The following is a 22,258-nucleotide window of genomic DNA, read 5'->3' on the forward strand; positions in this document are numbered from 1 at the left end:
CTTAATCACCATCATAATTATTCTACCAGTATTGTCATGATAGCACATTACCCCTTGAAACGTGATTAAAATATTTCGATAGTCTTAAACGTTTTCTGAGGTCTGGGTATTCTGAACATTTTACAAGAATCTGTCGAATACTCAGTGAGGCAATACATTTTTCACATTATTCATTCATGGTCTAGCATTACTTTTGATTTAGTTATCACTATCCTTCTTGCTATAATTATTGGATTTGCGGCGTACCTTTGTGGCTGCAAATTTTCTCTATTTAATTCTAATGTGATGTTATAGCGTTTAGTATTAAGTTCTATTTATGACGGCCAGGTAAACAGTTCGATGAGCGGATCGGTCCACTAATTCTAAAAATGATATTTCCGTTCACCTCTTGGACCGTCAAAGGGTCGCCAATCTTTGAATTGTTTTCTATATTCCGTGAAATTGATTAAAATTATAAACAATACAACCTTCTTGCATCACAATATTGAAACATGTTCTTTTGATAGGTTTAAGGTAGTATAATAATTTAAAAAAGATATTCGCCCCTAGTAATTGTTCTCGTAAGATATTGTCTTTTAGTTTCAAATGCTCAAATACAAAATGACACAGAATATTTCAGAAAAAATGAAATGAAATCTTTCAGTTTTACGTCCTACAGTTATGCCAGTTAGGCTAAAGGAGACGGTGATGATAAGAAATGAATGAAATGGTGGAATGAAGAAAGTGGGAGAACCTCGAGAAAACCAACGAGCACGGTGTTTGTCCACCACAAAGTCCACACGGTGCAGGCTGGGATCGAACCAGGGACCCCAAGCATCGGAGGTGAACGCTCTACCACTGAGCCACCGCGCCCTCCACCAGAATATTTCAGAGTGAAGTGTGCATTCAATAGGTGGTGAGATTGCAAACAAGAATTTCATAATATTTTCTTACAAGAGATGATCAGGATTGTAATTTACAACTACATTTTTTTTAGCTACTTCATTGGTTTTTAGAATGTTGATTACAAATCTGACTTGCGTTTCTACTGATACCTAACAGTTCTTTCGTTATTTAACTCAGATGTAAACATAACTGAGCATCAATTGTAAAATTTGAACGCCCTTGTTCATAGTCATAGTCTTGATATACGTTTATGTTAAATCAACGCAATCAGTATCCAAAGTAACAATATGAAGTCAAATTAGCAACCTACTTATATAAATCTTTGAAGTGCACTAACGTTTTCGTAAGATTAGGCCTGGCACTTCTCCACCACTTCTCCCGTTTTCTAATACCTTCCGACTTTTCCTTTTCCTTCACGACCATATTCATGGAATTAAATTTATAGGTATAAGATGGAACTTTTTAAATAATGTTTTTCTTATTTAATTGATATTCATTAGTATTGTCTTTTACGATTTAGCCCTATGTATTTTCATATGTTCGTGATTTCTAATGTTTTCTGTGAATCGCTAGTTTTAATTTTGAGGGCATTTTAAAAAAAAGGCAAATTTACATATTAGATTTAATTTACTTCCTTCAATAGGATTCACTTAAAATTGCAAATAGCCATAATCTCACGGCTTCAAATCGATTCTTAATTTTTCTCTCTAAATACGCACAATTTCTGGTCAATTAAGTATAAAATCTTTTATCAGAGCACACATTAAATCTGATAGCATACCGTTAAATATGTTTTCATTATTGCTTACAGTTGCTGGACGTGAACCCCGTATGCAGTGCACACGGGAAGGATACTTCAGACATCCAACAGACTGCCGCAACTTCTACCGTTGTGTAGAGTGGGCGCCGAGCATTTTCTTGGATTTCAATTTTTACTGTCCTGCAGGTCAGGTATTTCGCCAAGAGTTACGAAGATGTATCGTTCCTTCAGCAAACTCCATTCCATGCACTGGTTTGAATGCCACTGATCCACGGCGTCAAATGATGCTTATTGCAGGTAGAGAAGTGCCCAATAATATCGACTGGGTGCGTCAAATTACGTGCCCGACTGAAGTGACATATCACAATAAAGTGGATGTGTTTTATACTTGTACAGTGGATGCTCAGGGTGATCGGCGAGTAGCCGCCTTCACATGTCCACCAGATCATGTGTTCCTTCACTCTAGACGCCAGTGTGTGACCCCTGGACAAATTTCAACGGATACAGCGACATCTACAGAACGTGAATGCCCGTCAGCTCTTAGAAAGCAGCAAAACAGTTGCAGGGGATTTCAACAATGTCTTATAGACAATGACAGGGCTACAAGATATATGTTTCTGTGTCCTGGAGCACTGGAAATATCACCAAGAAACTTAACATGTGTTCCTGCAGGTGAGTTCAATTTATATTATTATTAATTTCTCCATTCTTCGTAGAAAATGGTAGGGCGTTCAGAAGCACAAGGGAATTAAGTTCTCTATTACCAAAGTGGTGAGGAAAAGAAACAAAATTTGTACGATACGCTTAAGTAATGGAAAAGTTAACACGTTTTTACATTATAAAAGTTATTTAAAATATCTAGACATTAATGTTTTAAGGTCTGAAAGTAGCTGCAGATACCGTATATATCTTAAAGATGAAATGTGTCCAAAATGACCAAACGTTTAATTGATTCCCTTGTGCACTGAACACACCATTTGTTTCGTTATGGTAGTCTCGCTACTGCCACATTCTTTCAAAGAAATACTATCCTACTCAAAAGAATGAAATATTCTTTCTCACTTCTCAAAACTAGACTATTTCTTCTGTGTACATCTTAGGAAGTAAATTGAATCTAACCTTTTGATGGGACATAGTAGAGATGATAATCTTGTCTGCATCTTTAAAGCATTATCAAAATTCACCAATTGACAACGTCATGAAACTACTAGACACAATAATGACCAAAGATTGGTTCAACCGAACTTCATTTGTCTAACACTAAGAGTGTATCACACATGTACGTTTATACTATTATTTGTTTGCTCATTAGATCAGTAGAATATTTCAACGGCCTTCAAGCTACTCATTTATTTACTAATTGTAACTTAATTGAGTCTATTTTCAAATTGAATGCAAAGTTATATACTTTATATAACAGATAGACCTTACATATACGTATATTGTGAAGACTATTAACTATGTTTAATGGATATACAGTTAAGTTCCAAGAATCCGCTTTTTAAGAAACCTTGTATTCTAATGGGTAGATTGAATAAAATCAAACAAGTTCCAATTTTCTTTGGCCAAACATTTAAAGACAAAATATTAAAATTTCCTACTTATGATTGCGAAGATATGATCTTTAAACAAGAGGCGGGTGGTCACATTTTCTTGAAGAGGGCTGTATGTATATAACAAACGAATTAAATTAAAATGATAACTTAGGTATTTTTCATAACCAATAATCTAATCACATTTAAAACTGTGTGATATTTTCTGGCGTGATATATTACATGTGATAAGATTTGCTACCGAAATTTATCAAAATAAATACATATTTGCATTAAAAATTATATGTAATGTAGTTAATCTTTTACGATAAAACAGATACGGCAATTTTATGCATTCATTTTGCAGTGTCTCTAGCAAACTGTAAATTACACACAAACTTATAAGTAAATAACATTTTCCTGACCGTGAAGATATACGATTATTAATGGGTTTGTAAGTGAATAGCCCACAGCACATATTACGTTATATCATATTGCATTGTGCAGTACACGGTGCAATCTCCAAATATCGTAATCAATCAAAGAGAGCTCTTATATTTTAAGCAAATGAAGGATACAAAGGAAACTAAACCTTTAAAAATATTATGTCCAATGGATTGTCGAATATAGTACTTGATCCATTCGAAAGAAATCTAGTAATAGAGAATCTTTCTCTTGTACCGTACATTCTTTGGACAATGCATTTTCTCTAAATCAGAGTCCACAAATACATTTTCTGTATTACACTTTACCATAATATTCAGTGGCAGACTTAGGTTTGATGGGGCCCTAAGCTATTGAAGATGGGTCCATTTACAAGTGGGACTGGTTTAACGAGGCCCATTACAAGATGGGCTGGGAAACGGCTCGACTACATGCAGGACTGGGTTACCGGGGCCCCATCCCATCACAAGCGGGGCTGAGAAACAGGCCTCGATTATAAGCCAAGCTGGAAAACAGAGGCCCCATTCATAACGAAGTAGTACATAATACAAAACACCGTTGTTGTATGCGTTTTATCGTATTTGCTTTTTTCTATTATTTTGAAATTACATTACCACCAGTTTTTCTTTAATTTTATGGGATCCCCAAGAGAGTGAGGTCCTAAGCTGTAGCTTGTTTAGCTTATACGTAAATCCGGCACTGATCATATTGCTCTTAGCTGAAATAAAAATAACATGTATTTACACCAGATTTTCATGGCAGATCTTTTCAAAATCTAGATATACCAGACAACTGCATTCTGAAGAAGCTTTAAAATCACATATTTAAAACGATTTTTGTAATAAAATTTGGTCATTCGAAATATTACATGAAAATTGAATTCTAGCAATAAAAGTTACATGATATAGCACAGGCTTCTAAATCGTTGCCTTAGTGAGACAGTATGTATTGGTATGTTACACCGAGTCTGCTTTTCTTTTATGGTTGACAGTATGTCGTCTTGGAGAAATATACCACTTGTACCTTTCATAATAACATTATTACATTGATTCGTAGCAAAAATCTTCAGAAATCACGTTATTTCTGATATTTTTGACGAACCCAACCATACCGTTCTAGCCTCCAACCATAATAGAGCAAAATATTTCTGTATAGAAAGAAACATCACACTATATCCTGAATGAATTTTTAATATACTGTACCACAAATGTTTCGAGTTCATCAATGGAATTCTTTTTAAACATCAAACACAAGATGAACTATATTTACTAACTCATGCCTGTAGAAGAAACACTAGAACAAATTTTAGAAAGATTATGGCAGATGATAATGGTGTCTTACATAACCTGAAAAGAAATGAAGACATAGCAACATAAAACTTGAGCTTGATACACTTTCTTCAAACATGTTTTCTAACCGTCTTTGATTCTCCACTACTCAGAGATACTTACGTTTGCGAAACAAAGAAATCTATAAAACTGTTACTACCAACTACACAACTAGCTACTAAATTCCTTTTAATACCTGAAACATTTTTTCTTTAGAATTGCAATTACATTCGTGGCTCAAGTTGACCTTATATTTCCCAATGAAAAATATATCTGGGAGCGATAAATAATAAGAATATTACCATTTAAATAGCTCTGCGGATACGGTTGGCTTCAACTCCGTGCCTTTCATTCGAAAGTGAATTCATAAGTTCAATACCAAGCAAGCAAACAATAATAAATAATTATTATTACAATAATAATAAACAATATTAACAGTATTTACTTCAAGAAGTGGATAGCCATCTAAGCTTGTTTCTTTTGGCACTTGTTATAATTCTGAAAGCTCTGTCAAGAAGTGCAAATAATCCACTAAGGATAGAGAATATTCCAGTTGTGGAATGAAATGAAATTTTAAGTTTTACGTCCAACGATTATGTCCTTTAGGCTAAGGGAGAGGGATAATTAATGATAGTGAATAATTTTGAAATATCGGTGGAATGATAATATAGGGGAAAAGTGAGGATCTCGAAAAACGTACAGAGACAGAAACAACGTTGTCTACCTTAAACCCACAAACGGTTGTTGTAGTGCCAAGTACATTCTTCTTTAAGTTACTGTCTTTTCTTCTTCTTTGTAGCATGTTCTTCCTTGTTATTGATGACATCAGTCTGGATATGTTGTATTGTTCTTTGTGTAAATAACTTGGCAGAAAGCTTAATAGGATCAGAGCTCTAATGAATGAGGTGATTTGCGCCAGTGAGTTGTTATTTTTGTTTTAGTTTGTGAATGTTTTGTTTCCAGTTTTTAAAGTGAGATTTAATAATGTGAGCATTTGAAGGTTTGTTGGTTTTGGTTAGTTATTTCTTGTTTCTCTGTCTCTTAGTAAGTATTTTTTGGAAGAATGAAATATTCTCCAGGAATTTGAATATTTCGTGATTAATCGCTGGACTTCTTAAATTCATTTTCTTTTGACACATTATCGTTCATTGTTTCTATACAGTACATCATTTAGAATTTGTTGTAGCTAGTTTCTTATTATTTTAACTGCTTTCGATATCCCATATTGTGCAGTAGTAGATCTTAGATCTTATTACGCTTCTATTTAAATGAATTATAAAAATATTTGTAGTGAATTTAGTTGATGTGCCTTCTAGTTTGCTGATGCGGTGTTGGATCTTAGGTTTGTTATGCTGAATGTCCTTAGGATTAGGAGTTTGTCTCACAGTAGCATTTATTCCTATTATAATGCAATATTTACTGAAGAAAATTGTAATTATACAATTTATTAAAATATTATATGATCCAAAATGCACCTAATGAGTTATTTGCAAATTTATTCTGCAAATCGTATTCTTATGTTTAATAACTGCAACTCTTTCAATTTGAACATTTTCTTTATGGTCTAAGTATTGCTTGATTTTAAAAAATAGACTATTGGAATATTGTTTCGAAAGGACGACAAAGCAACGAAACAATATAAACATAATAACAAAACAACAGTGAAATTACAACGTATGAAAATGTTATACAAGAATATACAGATGTAACCATATTTAGATGAAATTAGAACTAATGTATATTCGTCACCAAAAGTGCATATTTTTCTCCTACTTGTTCTGTTTTCAGTAACTTTAGGAACCAGTGGTCCAATTCCGGTGAATTGGTTGATAGCAGAAAGTGATTATTGACCAATTTTACGATTTTCAATATTTTAGTTTGTAGCATTATGGCCATAACTGAGTATGGGAGCCACTAGGAAGACCAAGTTTTTGAGTAGAGGGCCTGGCCACATAGGTCTCTTGTAGCTCCACAAATGTCTTTTAGTGTCCTTCTCTTCCCACCTAGTAAGTAGGAAACTATTTTCAGACTCGTGTCTAGAACTCGAAATGTTTACGCCGAATTTACTTTTTTGTTTTGTTCACACACCAGTTGCCATAATGGAGGAACTAGAGCAGTCCCTTTTTTTCACGCGGTGACGAGTCTTCCGAATCATCAGATCTGTAAAAATTTTCATCGTAACCATCGCTGTGTTTTAGTTATTTAATTGGGCAACCCATATTTTTGCGTAAAATTACGAATAAACCTCACGATCCGTCAACAATAAATAAATAAATAAAATAAAATAAAATAAAAATAAAGTTGCATGAACATAGCAACGAATAGAGTTGCCAATTCATTTAAAGAAAAACACGCTAAATCACAAGACTAAAATTAAAAGAGCAAGATTTTTAAAACTCATCAGTTAAAGTAAATTATGTACACAAAATTAAGCCAATTGGGGTTTGGCTTTAAGGTTATGCTATGTTTTTCTGCAGTTTTACACATCAGTCAAAAAAATTAAAACATTTAGAATGTTACACATGAATGGATCTCATCATACAATCTAAGCCGAAAATAGAAACAAAATAATGAATGCACACATACAGATGGTGATCAGAAAAATGGAAACACCTGTAGTTGGCAACACGTCAGATGTATGGGTTGGCAATGGTGTCGTGGCGCCCGCAGCGCCGGACCACTGATGGTGGTGTGTTAGATCGGTCTCCATACTACGTCAGGCGCAGTGGAACAGCAGTGTCCAGTGGCTGCAGCAGACGGAGGTGGTGTAAAATGGGAAACCTCTCAGATTTTCAAAGAGGGCAAATTGTTGGTGCGCGGTTATGTGGAGTGAGTGTGACGGCAGTGGCTACTGTGTTAGGTGTGTCGCGTGGGACAGTGTCGAAGGTGATAACGGCCTACACAACACACGGGAAATCCACATCGGGGAAGCGGAACAGTGGGCGAAAGAAAATCATGAGTGACAGGTCACGCCGGGTATTAAAGCGCATTGTCACGCAGAACCGTCGTGCCACTGCGGAGCAAGTGACGGAGGAACTCAATCAGCACCTCCCCCACCCTGTTTCGACAATCACAGTCCGCCGCGAATTACATGACATGAATTTACGGAGTCGTGTTGCACGGGCCAAACCGCTCATCAGAGACCATAACGCTTTCGCACGCCGCAAATGGTGCAGCGACCATGCAACTTGGACCGTTGAGGACTCGAAACGTGTGATATGGTCGAATGAGTCATCCTTCACCCTATTCCCAACCACGGGCCGTGTTTATGTGTGGAGAACGCCCAAAGAAGCTTATGATCTGCAGTGTCTCCACCCAACTGTGAAACATGGCGGCGGCTCGGTGATGCTGTGGGCCGTCATATCATGGTTTTCATTGGGTCATGTGGTCACATTTAGCGGACGAATCACTGCCAACGATTATGTCGCAATTTTAGGAGACCACTTGCATCCTATGGTCTGGATGTTGTTCCCGGACAATGACGCCATCTTCCAGGATGATAATGCACCCATTCACACAGCTGGTGTTGTTGCAGCGTGGTTTGAGGAACATCGGGATGAAGTTCAACACCTCCCCTGGCCCGCCCAATCCCCAGATCTCAACACAATTGAACATCTGTGGTCCGACTTGGAAACACGACTCCGGCGACGATTTCCATCTCCATCCTCTCTCGCAGAACTTGCCGATGCCCTTCACGAGGAATGGTGTAAAATTCCACTTGCTACCATTCACGAACTCTATGCCTCCATCCCACGTCGCATCAAGGCTGTTCTGAAGGCGAAAGGTTGCCCGATACCATATTAATCTGGTAAGTTGCAATTTCGTTCAGGTGTTTCCATTTTTCTGATCACCATCTGTAACTATACAGTATTGAATGTACATAGTGTGGTAGCTGGAATCTCTGTTAAGGTGGGGCTGACAAAAAAAATCTTTCTTTATATGTACCAGAATTTATTTTGACATGTACTACAATTTTTACGATTCAGCAGACTAGAGGCCTTATAGTTATGCAACTGCATGCAGATTACCTACACTGAAATTGCCTTCAGTATCCGTAGTCTTCGTTTCCGACTTTCCATGACATCTAAGCTGGAATAATGCACAAGCAATCCATGACGTCTAAGCTGGAAAATGCACATGCTACCATACCTTGTGATTAAATAATAAACTGCTACAAGTAGAACTTTTAGGGGCGAAAAGTATAAACTAGTATTTAAATAGTTATTGATTGTCAAAGAGATACAGCTCCTGACAAATGACTAGAAATCGTAGCAGAATTAGTCATAATAATAACTAAGAGCTGAACTAAATATTTAATGGGTAACCTAAACCAAACTCACTGGCTTTACAACTCATGAAGGCTTATGGTCAGCTAAATTGCATGATTATATTTGGGACTCCCACGTCGGTTTCTAGACCCCGCTATTAATGGTTTTCTAGACTAGAGTCCACCACCTCTTGATTGAGCAAGGACTGACTTCATAATGCCAGGACAATATTGGAAACTCACCAGCGGAGGGTATGATGTCAGGACTTGAGTTGAGCAATAAGAGTTATATATTCTTAAAGAGCATCAAGTAGTTAATTAATTACCAAGTTATTAGCTGCATTTCGCCAATGGGGAAAAGTGATGGGACTTCAAAGATTACATGAGGGTCTATTTCAAACACAAGAAAGGAAGCGTTTCTCCCGTCTCTCCTATGTCTTTGGGAAGGTGAGATAATGATTCAAATGACATGTTCAAGCCACACAGTTGATGTGGAGAGCAGAAAGGATCGAACGATCCAAACAAAAGCAGTTTGCACAATGTACACATCTTACAATGGCCATCAACTCGCAGTGATAACACAATTCAGGGGTAATGGAGTCGAAGCAGTACTGAATGGGTGTATGAAAAGCTTCCAGTTCGATATCCAGGTATCTCGCTTTTTAGAAAGCAAATCGAACCATCGGAACAGCGAAGCACAGAGTTGATATAGCGTAAACGATTGGATGTTCATGAACTTATCTCGGTACAGATGTTCGTTTTCTAGGAAAGTACGATTAAGTCAGTGACGAACTTGACAAAGTTCTTATAAGGACGGAAAAAGAATACGTCCAGGGGCTGCACTAATCCTGTGCATCCAGCCGTGTTCAATTTCTTTGTACATGTGACATTCTCAGGAACAAACTTGTCGGAAAACTACTTGTCTTTGTTTGGGGTCCACTAATCCAGCAAGAGCTAGATGCTCTCCCTTGTTTTGGAATGGTACTCCAGAACACTTTGTCGAAAAACTCCGCAAGCTGCGCTTTCGACATATTCACTGTCATAGCGGCAAAGGATCTGATGTTAAGCGGGTCAGGGGCTTATTGTTGGGAAATTTACCATTTCCTTCGGACATTGGCGTAAGAATTTCCTCATCAACAGTGATGACTGGAATGATAATATATGAATGGCTGGTATAGGCAACTGACCCCACAACCACTCGGACAGGAGTGATTCCTTGTGCACGCAATGTTCGGTTACTGTGGAACTCAGTTTTGAACCGGCTCTGATCTGCGTTTATGAGATTACCTGGTAATAAATGCAACCCCTCCATCTGTGCCCGGACACTGGAAATGAACGCATCGGCTTTGGCTTTCAGCTGCTCCCCACTGGTACGACTTGCCCGACTGACTTTATGTCCATGATGTCATTGTACGGCTGACAATCTTTTTCCTGCGCTTAAACTTTTTGACCCAGGACTGTGAAGCCTTAAAGTTCATCTTGTTGTCTGGATCGATCAGTCGTGTGGCTTCCATTTCCCAGATTCGGAGAGTCCTGTCATGAATAATGGTACAACTATTTACAATTTCCTGGAATTTGGCCAGCAGTGCTTTGTTTATGTCTGGCTGTTTTGTCAGACCTACCTGTTTAATGAATGCGTAAAACAATGTTTAGGAAAGGCGTCGGAACTGACATAAAACACTGCTTATTTTGGCCGGCTTTGCTCGCCTTTCACCGGTTTTGTGCATCATGAACTAGTACGCTTGCCTCTTGTAATCGTTGCCGACTCTCTCATCCGCCGTGTTTGTCAACTTACTCGGGGATTCTTCGTCGTACGAAGATTCACGGCTCTCTGCTGGTTTCAGAGGAGTGACCTGCGATCCTACCGATGTTCGTAATTGTATTCCATTTAAACTTTCATCCTCGTTATCTAAATCCGAATCATCGTGACACGCAGTATCTGGGCTTGTGATGTCAAATCCCTGAGTCCTAACAGTCTCCAGACAGGATTTCCTCCATCTCCTTGAAAACAGTCAGCCTTTTCTTTCGCATTCATAGCTCGATCAGTTGTTCCGAATTTCTTAATGAGAGCGCCAATGACTGCTGCCAGATCCATCTCCACCCAAATGACAGCAATACTTAATTTCGTTATTCATTGCAGATGATAATGCCATTTAGTTGCTATTTGTGGCGCTCTCTGCTTGTGTTTGCCATACACTCCATCTAGCGCCATCTAGTTGCTACCTGTGGAGCCCTAATCTGGTGTTTGCCATAGACTCCCATGTTATCTTTGATGTCCCATCACTTTTCCCATATTGACGGACTGTAGCTAATACCTTGGTAATTAACTACGTGATGCTCTTTAAGAATATATAACTTATTGGGCAACTCGAGTTCTGATGTAGTACCCTCTGCTTGTCAGTGCCTTCCAGGAATTGAATCCGGAACCAAGCACGCTGCTAAGAATGACTAAATTTAGCAATAACATGGCTAAATTGACAGCATATTAATTACCATCTTTTTGTCGTGTCGGGAATTCCTTATCAGGAAACTCATGTATACGTTATAAAGTTCACACCTACACATCGTTTATTTCTACAGAGCTCAGAGTTTAAAGTCTGCGGAATGTGCAAGAGCAGACGATTACTGTAATTGGATTAAGGTCAGAATGTAAGAAGAATATAGAGAGCTGCTGGATACAGGGTGGACAATAAGTCACTCTATGCATAGCGGTAGTTACTCACCTTGTAGTATAACATGAGAGTTGTCTATGCAGAGTTACAGTCTCCACTTACTTTCTGACACTTATATTGTTATGAAGTAATGGTTGCAAAGAGAATATTCTCACAAGTTTTACCAGTTTGTCGTTTGTTTTCATCCATTTTTTTCTTTCATGAACCCTATTCAGCCATTTTGTCTCTCATGAATCCCACAGATTATTTTTCAGTGTTTCTGCCCAATGTCTTTTGTGGTTTTAATATTGAATATAGAACAGGGGTTTGCACTTATTTTTACAGCAGAATATTCTAGAATTTTATTGTACATTCCCAGCTGCAAAGAGCCTACCTCATTGGTACGGTAGATAGCGCGCTTATCTGCTCCAAGCTAGCCGTAGGGATCGGGGTTTCGTGTTCGATCCCGATGGTGAGACTTTGAAATTTGAAAGAATTACGATGGTTCTGATTCCACTTTAAACTGTAGATACACATCATATATGGTTTCAGTGTTGAATAAGGATAGCAAACTTCATTCATCCAACTAAACAACCAACCAAGTGTGAATAGTTACTTGGATCCGCTATGTTAAATTCAACTTTCGGTTTTTCAAATGAGAATAGGTGCAAATGATACATCAAATTCATGTACCCCAATGATACATGTAAGCCACCACTTGGGTAAGCCACCACATGTAACCATCATATCCTCCCTCGGTAGGGTCGTTCAAGGAATACGGAACTTACTCTATTTACAGTAGAAGTACACCGAATATTGCCAGACCCAATGGATGATGTAGACTGTCTCCCTTTAAAAACAATAGCCATTTGGGAGCGCCGGCTGCCCTGGTAGGATCGTGGATCCTGCATCGAGTAAAGAAATAAAACCTGGGACGAAGGATTTGTCCCACTACCTCTTTTACTCTTGAGGTACGAGAGTGCGTTAGTATACTAGTATCCCATTCCGCACGCAAGACCACGAACTAAACATCATTGAGGACTGTACCACATCATCGTTCTGGTACACTGGGAAAAATCCGTTCTCTCGACAGCGGCATATTGTACAAATATATGGAATCCTCTTGTTTACTACAGAAATCAGTATGGAGTATACGTTATCCATATGTTACATCATGCCGTTGCAAGATATCTGGCACCTAACAGTCTTCCGTATATCATGCATATACTTAAGTTACCTTCGTCAGCTATATGTTATATACGTCCATTTGTATGTGAGATCCTGACCGCTTATATTGTTTCATACGGAAAGTAAGTATAGATGGAACACTTATACAGAAAGTATTATAAAACATGCGTTTTCAGTTATACATTTGCTGTACGTTAAGTTCAAAAACTACAGGAACTATGCATGTAACCCACCTTTTTAAGTACGCCACCTACAATTTTTTCCTCAATGTAGGGCATGGATCCTCCTCACTGGGCACCACTAGCCCTCTTTCATACGTATTGAGTACCACGTAGTCTTACCTTCCGGACCAAAAGTATGTAAAGTTGCCCATTTTGGAGGTAGAGTGTGAGCTCTCACCTTCGCCGATAGGGACGACAGTTCGGACTATCTACCTTGATGAGTCCGTGACGAAGTCCACGTACCCTTCCAAATCTAATGGCACGAATTAGTCGCCATTTAAAGATCCGGTTGAAGCTTTCATTCTCCGGTAGGTTGTTGTCTAGACTAGCCAACTGAGTGTCATGAAGAGGCAGCAGTCAGGAAATCTGGCCATAACATGTTTCCACGCACTTCCCGAGTTCCAATCTCCCCCTCACGATATTGAGACCTGGAATGCTGTGCGAGTTTAGCTGCGACAGAAGGGGAATCTTTCCCCTTTCTCAGCACAGACTTGGGACGACGATGGCTTATTAAGGACCAGGAGCAGTCAGAATCCAACACGAGTTACATAATTTTAACATCCGCGGACGGATTGCAATTTCCAAACTGCTGACCACAGCCAACTACGCTTTAGAAATGGAACAAAGAAAATAGAAAGTGAACCACCGATGACTGGAAACTCAAAATATGGTCCAATAAGTTATCTTTTATCTTATTTCTAAGAACAGGCGTGCTTAGTATGGTGATGGCTCAAAAAAGCTTACATTCCGAACTGTCTCCATGGGAAACACGGTGTCGCCTGTGTGATTCTGTAGGCCATATTTCCTGCCATTCAGTGGGTCCTGTGATTACGCTGGTAGGACGCTAAAATGCCCGTGATTATGTGGACATTTTAGGTGGCAATGTTCGTTCTCCGGTTCAGATATTTTGTTTGCAACCAATGACTGACTTTTCCATGAGGATTCACCAATTACGCTGTTAAAGCTGTTCTATGAACTTTGGGATGAACTACAACACCTCCACTGACTCAGTCAGACATCATTATTGACCATCTGGTCAGTTGTAGAGCTCAGATCAGGAATAGATATTCTACTTCATCCTGGGGACGGATGGTACGATGGAATGGGAATATTTCCACGAAACCACTAATGCCTTTTTGCTCTATTCTATCTCGACGGCGTATTAATGTGTATGTAAGTTGTATTTTCTTAACATATTTTCATTATTTTTACAACCATATGTGTATACATATGTATGTATGTGTTAAAATGTTTTATGTACATGTATATTCAGAATGCATAAGAATGCTATTTGTTTTGATTTTTAATAAACAATTCTCTTTCTTAATTTTCAGATACGTCGACACCTTGCAACACAAGAAATAGTTCCATAACAGATCTTAGAACAAATCAGTTATTTACAGTTTAGATAAACAGACTATTTTAAATAATTACGAAACGTTGAGCGTTTAATTATTATTTTGTGTTTACAGCAATAGAAGCAGCAGTACAAAAGTGTTAGATAAGTAGTTTAAAATACCTTAGAAGATTAATGTGCAGAATGACATTCTTAAATAGACGTTTAGAGCTCTAGTGGAAAGTGTACTGTGTGAAACCCACTCAAATTTGGTTAGGATACACTTGTACATTGAAATATTAATTTCTTTAGAACAAAATACTTTATATATTCATTTCGAAGTTCTTCTTTAGAAACAAATATTAATTTCTTTTGTAAAATATAACATACATTTGTATTTCAATACGTTCTTCTTTCGTATATTGTAAGATTCGTATTCTACAATTGACATTTTCTCCTTTGGGAAGCAACGAATCTACATTTATTAACCTCACGTCCATATTACTCCTATTATTATTATAAGTTTCTAGCTATCAATACAATCAAAAATAATAGGAATTCAGGTCAGGCGAGCGAGATTGGCAGGCTATAGGAAATACACTATTGACGACCTGATCATCTGTAAATGTGTTGGTATACCACTTGCTGTACTGACAGTCAAACGTGAAATATTGGTTCTTTAGCCTAGATATGGTAGAATTAATATATCTACGCCGTTGAAGTTGTTCTACAGCGAAGTTGCATAGCATCTTCTGATACTTTACTACATTCATAGAATAAAATGCAGTTCCTATTGGGTGAATTTCTTTAAAAACTTACTATCAATATAAATTATATGAAGCAATACTACACTGCAGTTTTCAACGAGTTTAAAGGTTTATTTACAAGTATGATGAAGGGTTCTCTGTACCTCAAATACGAGAATGTGGTGACTGTCGTATTGTCATTCAGATAGAAATGTGTCTAGCCACTTCACTTAATCTTCCGTTTCCATTTGAACTAAGAGCATAGAAGAAGCCTGCAAGCGGATTTTCATATAATCAAGAAACAACTGTTAAGGATGGTGATTGTTATTATTAAAGAGTTTAGAATGTTATATGATACCTATACAATTGAATACAGTACATTAATTTGCCGGAATGTTGCACGATTATCGCTGAATTTATGTCTATTAGACATATGTTATTCCACTATATTGAAATTTATTTACGTTCTTATTGAATAATTTATTTGCACTCTGTTTCTGGTCTCACAGCCAAATATTTTCAAATTTAAAAAATACATTCTTAAAATTATAATCGCTATTAGTTTGCTTCTTGAATTCTTCATCTATCGGAATTGACACATTAGCGTTATTACTGTGCGAATAGTAAGGTTCTACAAGTAAACTACTCGCAGCTAAGGTGGCAGCCATAGCAGTATTATCTTATCACACTGTTTTTGTCCATATATGAATTTTTACACGTCTACAGTGCTCTCATGTCAAATTACATGAACGCAGCCCCAATCTAAATCCTAATTGCATTATTTGAAGTTAATGTGTTTGTTAAGAACTTCATATTCCAAGTTCAAAATGTATCTTATCTAAATTTTAGTGGATCTCGTTCAGTATATTTTACATGCTGAGAGTTTGAATATGTCTATGATTATGGTCATGTCCCATGAGCCTTATACATGGGTCAGTCGAATTAAATTGAAGAGGATTGCGATTAGAAATAAAAGATGAGGTATAATGAACGTATCCTTCTTACGGTTGGTTGCCTTATTGACAAGACACATAATATTAAGTCTTATGGCGTAGTTTGACGCCACATGTAGATAATTTTTCTAGGTCATTTGAAACGGCGACTTCCTTATCACGCACGAACTGGTGAACTTGTCGGCCATGGTAATGTAGTAACAGAAAATGTAAATCTGAGTATTAGGAAAGGTTTTCATTGATCAATATTTCTCATAATTTGTCAGCAAATTACCTTCTTTTAACGATTTGACCATATTTTGCTTTGCATTGTCAGGTTTTACAAACGATCAGTTGAAATTGCCAAAACATGGGTTGCCATTGTTTATATCTTGTTTACCTATCTGATACATCACCACTTACGAATATTGTTTGTTTTGTTTCGTTTCGAGATGATATAATTGACTTATTCACTTTAGAAAGTGACTTCTTCCGTTACTCATAATTCGTCTTCTAGAAATCAAATTCTGTCTGTTTATGATAAACATTTGACTGGTGTATCCCAATTTTACTTGCGATTTTTTTTCGCAGTCTTGATACCTACTATCAAGGTAGTAATATTTGTTACTGGTTTTAAGCATAATAATGCAAGTGAAACAGAAATTAAGGAATTACATACATAGAACAGAAAGTAATGATCCTATTCAGGTAATATGAAACGATATTACAAAGAATTTTTAAAAGTTCTTTTTTACGTAGGTGCTGTATCATTGAAAATATGTGTTCAATTCACAAAATATTATTAAGATTAAGCTATTATTGAAATAGGCAAATCATTTTTATAATATGTGTTTGATTTTTTTAAGAAAAGATGTCAATGTTAGTCCAAATGTAATAAATTTATTTAAGACCTCGTGAAAATTTTTTGTAGGATTGAAATGAAAGAAGTTAAATTTTTGACATAAAAATTGTGAGTTGATAATTAAACTCGAACCTACACTCTAAAGATGAACATTTTACGTATGAGTTACAGGGCACTTATTAAAACAATGGTTGTATTTATCATAGAAATGAATTAGTGTATATAATTATTATACCTTTAAGTATCTTAGGTATTGCTGCATGAAGTATATAATTGATTATAATTTAGTAATACTAAACTTTGTTAATTGTACGTTATGTTATGTGATAGAGTGTCTGCAGGTTGGATATTTAATTTATACATATTGTAATGAATGAAAAGTTGTACTACAATGTAGAAATAAAGCAAAAGAAAACTTAAATACATGCAAAATTGCGCTTTGAGTGAAATCTTAGTCCTGTAGTCCATTAACTACTTACTTATTTATTTGAACATCATTAACTATTTTATCCTAATATGCAATTGCTCTATTTAAAGATAATTTCTAGCGTCTCAAAAAACATTTATTGAAATTCGTACATTTTTAGTGTCATGAATGATTATTTGAATGAAGAGTATGAAATGATGTGTAAGGTGGTACAAAGTTTTTTTCAATTAGAGATATCGCTTTAAAAATAAATACTTAAGCTAATTTATTATTAATGTCATACGAAAAAAATATAGTTCCAAATTACAAGAATTGTATAGTGTATTTCAGGCAACTGTAAAACTGATAAAATCTGCAAAAAGGAGCAAACTCCAACGATAAATGTTCATTGAAGTTCATTCATTGAAATGTTCATTCAAAAGTCTCTGTTCCAATTTTTTATATATATAATAAACCTCAATCAGTTTATATATATATATAATCAGTCAAACCTCAATCAGTCTAAAATTACTTTCTATTTATATATATGAAACCTATAAATAAGTTCTATATTCAAGTTACGATGCAGTAAAAGATTTATGCAGTGTACATATTACATAAACTATTTAATTTTTCGGATGGGATATATTTCAAATTAATACTTTAAGCTTTGTAGTGTATACAATACATAATATATAGAATTTTCGTGTAAGATGTAAAACCTAGTACGCTATTTTGCTAGTGAAATTCTAGACTCGTATGCGATAATTATGTCTATATCTTATATCTATATCTATATCTATATATTATATCTATATATATATCTTCTAAAAGTATATCTTATCCTATTCTTGGGTTTCCTCGCGGTAATCCCGTTTCCTTCCACATTCTCATTGTACCAATTCTCCCATTTCTTCCATCATCATTCACTTTCTTTAATCATCCGTCTCCCTTAGCCTACAGTGCATAATCGTTTGAATTTAATCTGAAATACTTTATTTTCTTACATAATATTTATAGAAAATAACTAAGAAGTATCTTTAGAGTACAGTGATCATTATCCAACAAACATCTTTACAAATAGCTTCAGAGACTGGATGTTCAGACATCAAAACGTGGAAAATAAGCAGGGAAATAGTCATTGAGATCTATCTTGAGTAACTAAGGTAACTATTAAATGAAATTAAGCCATGCGTAGTGTTCAAGTTAATCGAGAAAAATCCTATTCGTTGTTAGTAGCGAACGTCTTAATCTAAGCAAAGAAGCATGAATTTTTTTCCAGCTGTGTGTATTAAATAAATTATTTTTAGCATTTTATCATTTTACAATCATCTCTTACATTGAGTCAGTCATTTTGCCTAACATCAGGTATCTAGTGATTATAGATAACGTTTTACATTTATTTTTACAATGGTAATTGTAAAGAACTTATTGATTTAAACTTATTGCTCTTGAAATAAGAACAATTTTTCGTTCGAACATTCAATATTCATTATCTGAATACTCGAATAATGACAAATGAACAATAATTTATATTATGAACATTTGTCAGAATAGTCAAATGACTTATGCAAATAATCTATTCGATTAAAGAGAGAATTATTCAGATGTGTGAAAATATAAGTACATTGAATCATGTCAAGTCATTCATTCTAAAATTACTTTCTATTGCTAACTATAAATTTATCATAGATATTTATATCATGATTCTATTACATGTGTTAAATAGATCTTTAAAATATATATGAAAAGAACATTATACATTTTTGGATATATTAGAAGGCCATAGTTCTTTCTAGCATTTTTTAAAGATTAAATTGGAACATTAGAGTTGTGTTGCATCATTCATAAATTCCTTGAACTGTCACGATTACGTGTGAGAGCATGTGTCCTCATTGTACAAAATTATTTTTCTGGAGGGTCCAACTAAATATCAAGAAACTGGAATTATTATTAGTAAACATTTTATTAGTATTAGTATTATATGTAAGCGAAGCAATACGTGAATTTTATGTATATTATAGTGGGAAATATTTGATAACGGTCAATTTTAAAATTTTAAATACCAGAAAAGCATGACAAGCTGATACAAACAAGAAACTTTAGCTGATACAAAATCCAATAATCGCATGTCACACAGTTAAATATGCGTCATATATGATAGCAAAAACATAATGTAATTAGTTATAATCTTTCGTGGGAGGTGGTGAAAAGAAGTATAATTTAGTTGCTTAGCGTTCATATGTGATATGACCTTCGTATTGATGTTTGTGGACTTAGTACCTTCTTTGTACATCGAGGCTTAGTTTAATATGAAGAAATGTAAGACACGTATATTCCTAGTGGGTATCGAACCCACAACAACTTCCATGAGTTACATGACATGACATTTTCTTGTTACAGGTTGGTACTTTAAATAATTCATCTCTAAATTCGATTTTTTATCCCATTCGATTTTTTTTTGAAATAATTTATAATGAATTTTAGTGTGTTTTTATTATTTAAGTGGAAGTCATAAATTACAAGTTATATCTTGAAATCTGTTCTATTATGGTAGCAAAAATTGCGGCTCAACAAAGTAAGAAGCAATTATGTGAAGATGAAAACGATAAGTTGGAATTGAAACCTTGGAACAAACACGCAAACTGGATATTAAAAAGAGAATCCAAGACCGTGATCTCTCAAGTATTCTAAACTAAAAAAGAAAAAAATGTTATATAATCATGTGCAATGGATGTCTCTGTAGGCGCATCACACTGGTAACTTATTATGTTTGTGAATTTTATAAAAATCGCTCAATTACAAAAAGATAATTTAAAACATGTTATGTTATTATAATTATGTAACTTAGATACTTGAGTACGTGCCAATGTAAACATAATGCTCAAAGTAATATCAATAAAATATGAATCAAAATAAGTGTAGTTTTGTTTTCGTTATAATAATGCTATGGTTTAAGAATCCGGAGCTTCATCGCCGTCATTCCATTGTATTCTGAGCTAAGTTTAGCCAGTTAGTATTCCTGCCACATGTCTCTCTAAGCTCTGTATTTTTTGTATTATGAGCTACCTCTCCTTTCCAACAGCTTCCCAGGTTGAAACCTATGTATTTTCCGTGCAAGAAACCTGTCGTGCAATTAATTCTACTGGATTTGGGCTACTGGCCCAATTAGTATGAAAACAGTGAACGAATTAACAATAAATAAAACTATTAAATTTTCACACAAATTATTATTTCTGTATTATGTTAGGCTGTTCGGAGATAATAATAGAAGAACTTTTCAAGATACGTAGTCCACTTTGAAACGTTATAGTAGGACTAGCACACATACTAAACTGACCGTAATGGGAATTTTCGAACTATAAACGAACGGTGGATAAGTTTAATTTTTAATATTTGCATCTGCTAGATGGCTAGTGATTGGCTGCACGTCATAAACTACAACAGTATTATTAATCCAAATTGACTTATTACACAGTAAAAAATGGTTGTGTTAATTCAACTCAATTTTAACACAGGGCAGTGGTTCCAGCGTGACTACCACTATGCGATGTTAGTTCAACACAGACCCCGTGGTGTTGGCGTTTAATACAGGGGGTGTTCCTTCAACATCATTTTCTTATTGTTTCAACACACAATCTGTCATAATTCAAGATCAAAGCCGTGTAACACCGTCTTGATGTTAATTCAACACTTCCTGTGTTAAAATGCAAGGCCAGACCACCAGATTAACACCATTTTTGGTGTTAGTTCGACTCTACTTCTGTGTTACTTCGATACCTATTTCGGTGTTGAAATAAATCAGTGTGTGGTATTGATGTAACCATTTTTCTGTGTTGGAAAATCATGTGGTGTGCATGCTTACGCTTACCGAAGATTCTAATTTTAAAATAACAACAGTAAACTACAGAACACTTCATATAGAAAATCTTCATAAAAAATTGTGTCGTCCTCCCCAACATTTATTGTGAAATATTTCTTGATGGTACGAAACACAACCTTCACCAGGATCTTGTTCAAGAATGATAGGAAACTCTTACCTATATCCTTATAATATGTTTGGCTCTTAATCGTGATTCTACTTGTTTTCCGCCATTTTTGAAGCACAGTCTCCGATGTTAACTCGTGAGCTCTAGTGCAGTGTAGAAGTGTCACAGTAATACAATGTTGTTTCTCGCTGTTGACATATTTCTTCAGAAACATTATATAAATCAATTGAAAACACATCGCGCGGTTTGCATGTTAAAATTTTGCGTATACCTGGATTTGTTTAAGTATTTTTCTACTGTGTTTGTCTGTAGCTTCAATTCATAAGCCTTTATAATTAGATGCCCAACATTTTTGGCAATCACGCATAAAACAACACCGAAGTTTCTACACTTGTGTTAATTTAACACACAGGCTGTGTGTCATTTCAACTACTGGCATTTGACACACAATTCCAAATGGAGAGGGAATTGATCTAACCACCTGTTTGTGTTATATTTTAACATAATCGTGTTAACACATAGGCATGTCGTTGAAATAACACAACGATTTTTTACAGTGTAGAAATCGCCTGACAACAATTAAAAATATTAAACATTAACATTACTGTTTTTGCAGTCAGAATTCGTTGACATCCATCACTAATTTTACAAAATAAAATGTGAAGACATGGAAGAATTAGAAAAAGTTGGGAAATATGAGGAATTGTATAT

General features: G+C 35.6%; 1 protein-coding gene across 2 annotated transcripts in view; it reads left to right on the top strand.

Moving 5' to 3' along the window:
• Positions 1-20,469, top strand: part of LOC145664516 (uncharacterized) — a 228,240-nt gene extending 207,771 nt beyond the window's left edge. For both annotated transcript variants that reach the window (XM_081731252.1, XM_081731251.1), the window contains exons 6-7: positions 1,697-2,317; positions 14,611-20,469. In XM_081731252.1, coding sequence (XP_081587378.1) covers positions 1,697-2,317; positions 14,611-14,684 — 695 coding nt within the window. In that variant the 3' untranslated portion in view covers positions 14,685-20,469. The remainder of the gene's footprint in view (positions 1-1,696; positions 2,318-14,610) is intronic.
• Positions 20,470-22,258: the final 1,789 nt, after the last annotated feature.

The sequence above is a fragment of the Thermobia domestica genome, chromosome 11, assembly GCF_964235325.1.
Source record: "Thermobia domestica chromosome 11, izTheDome1.hap1.1, whole genome shotgun sequence".
NCBI lineage: Eukaryota > Metazoa > Arthropoda > Insecta > Zygentoma > Lepismatidae > Thermobia > Thermobia domestica.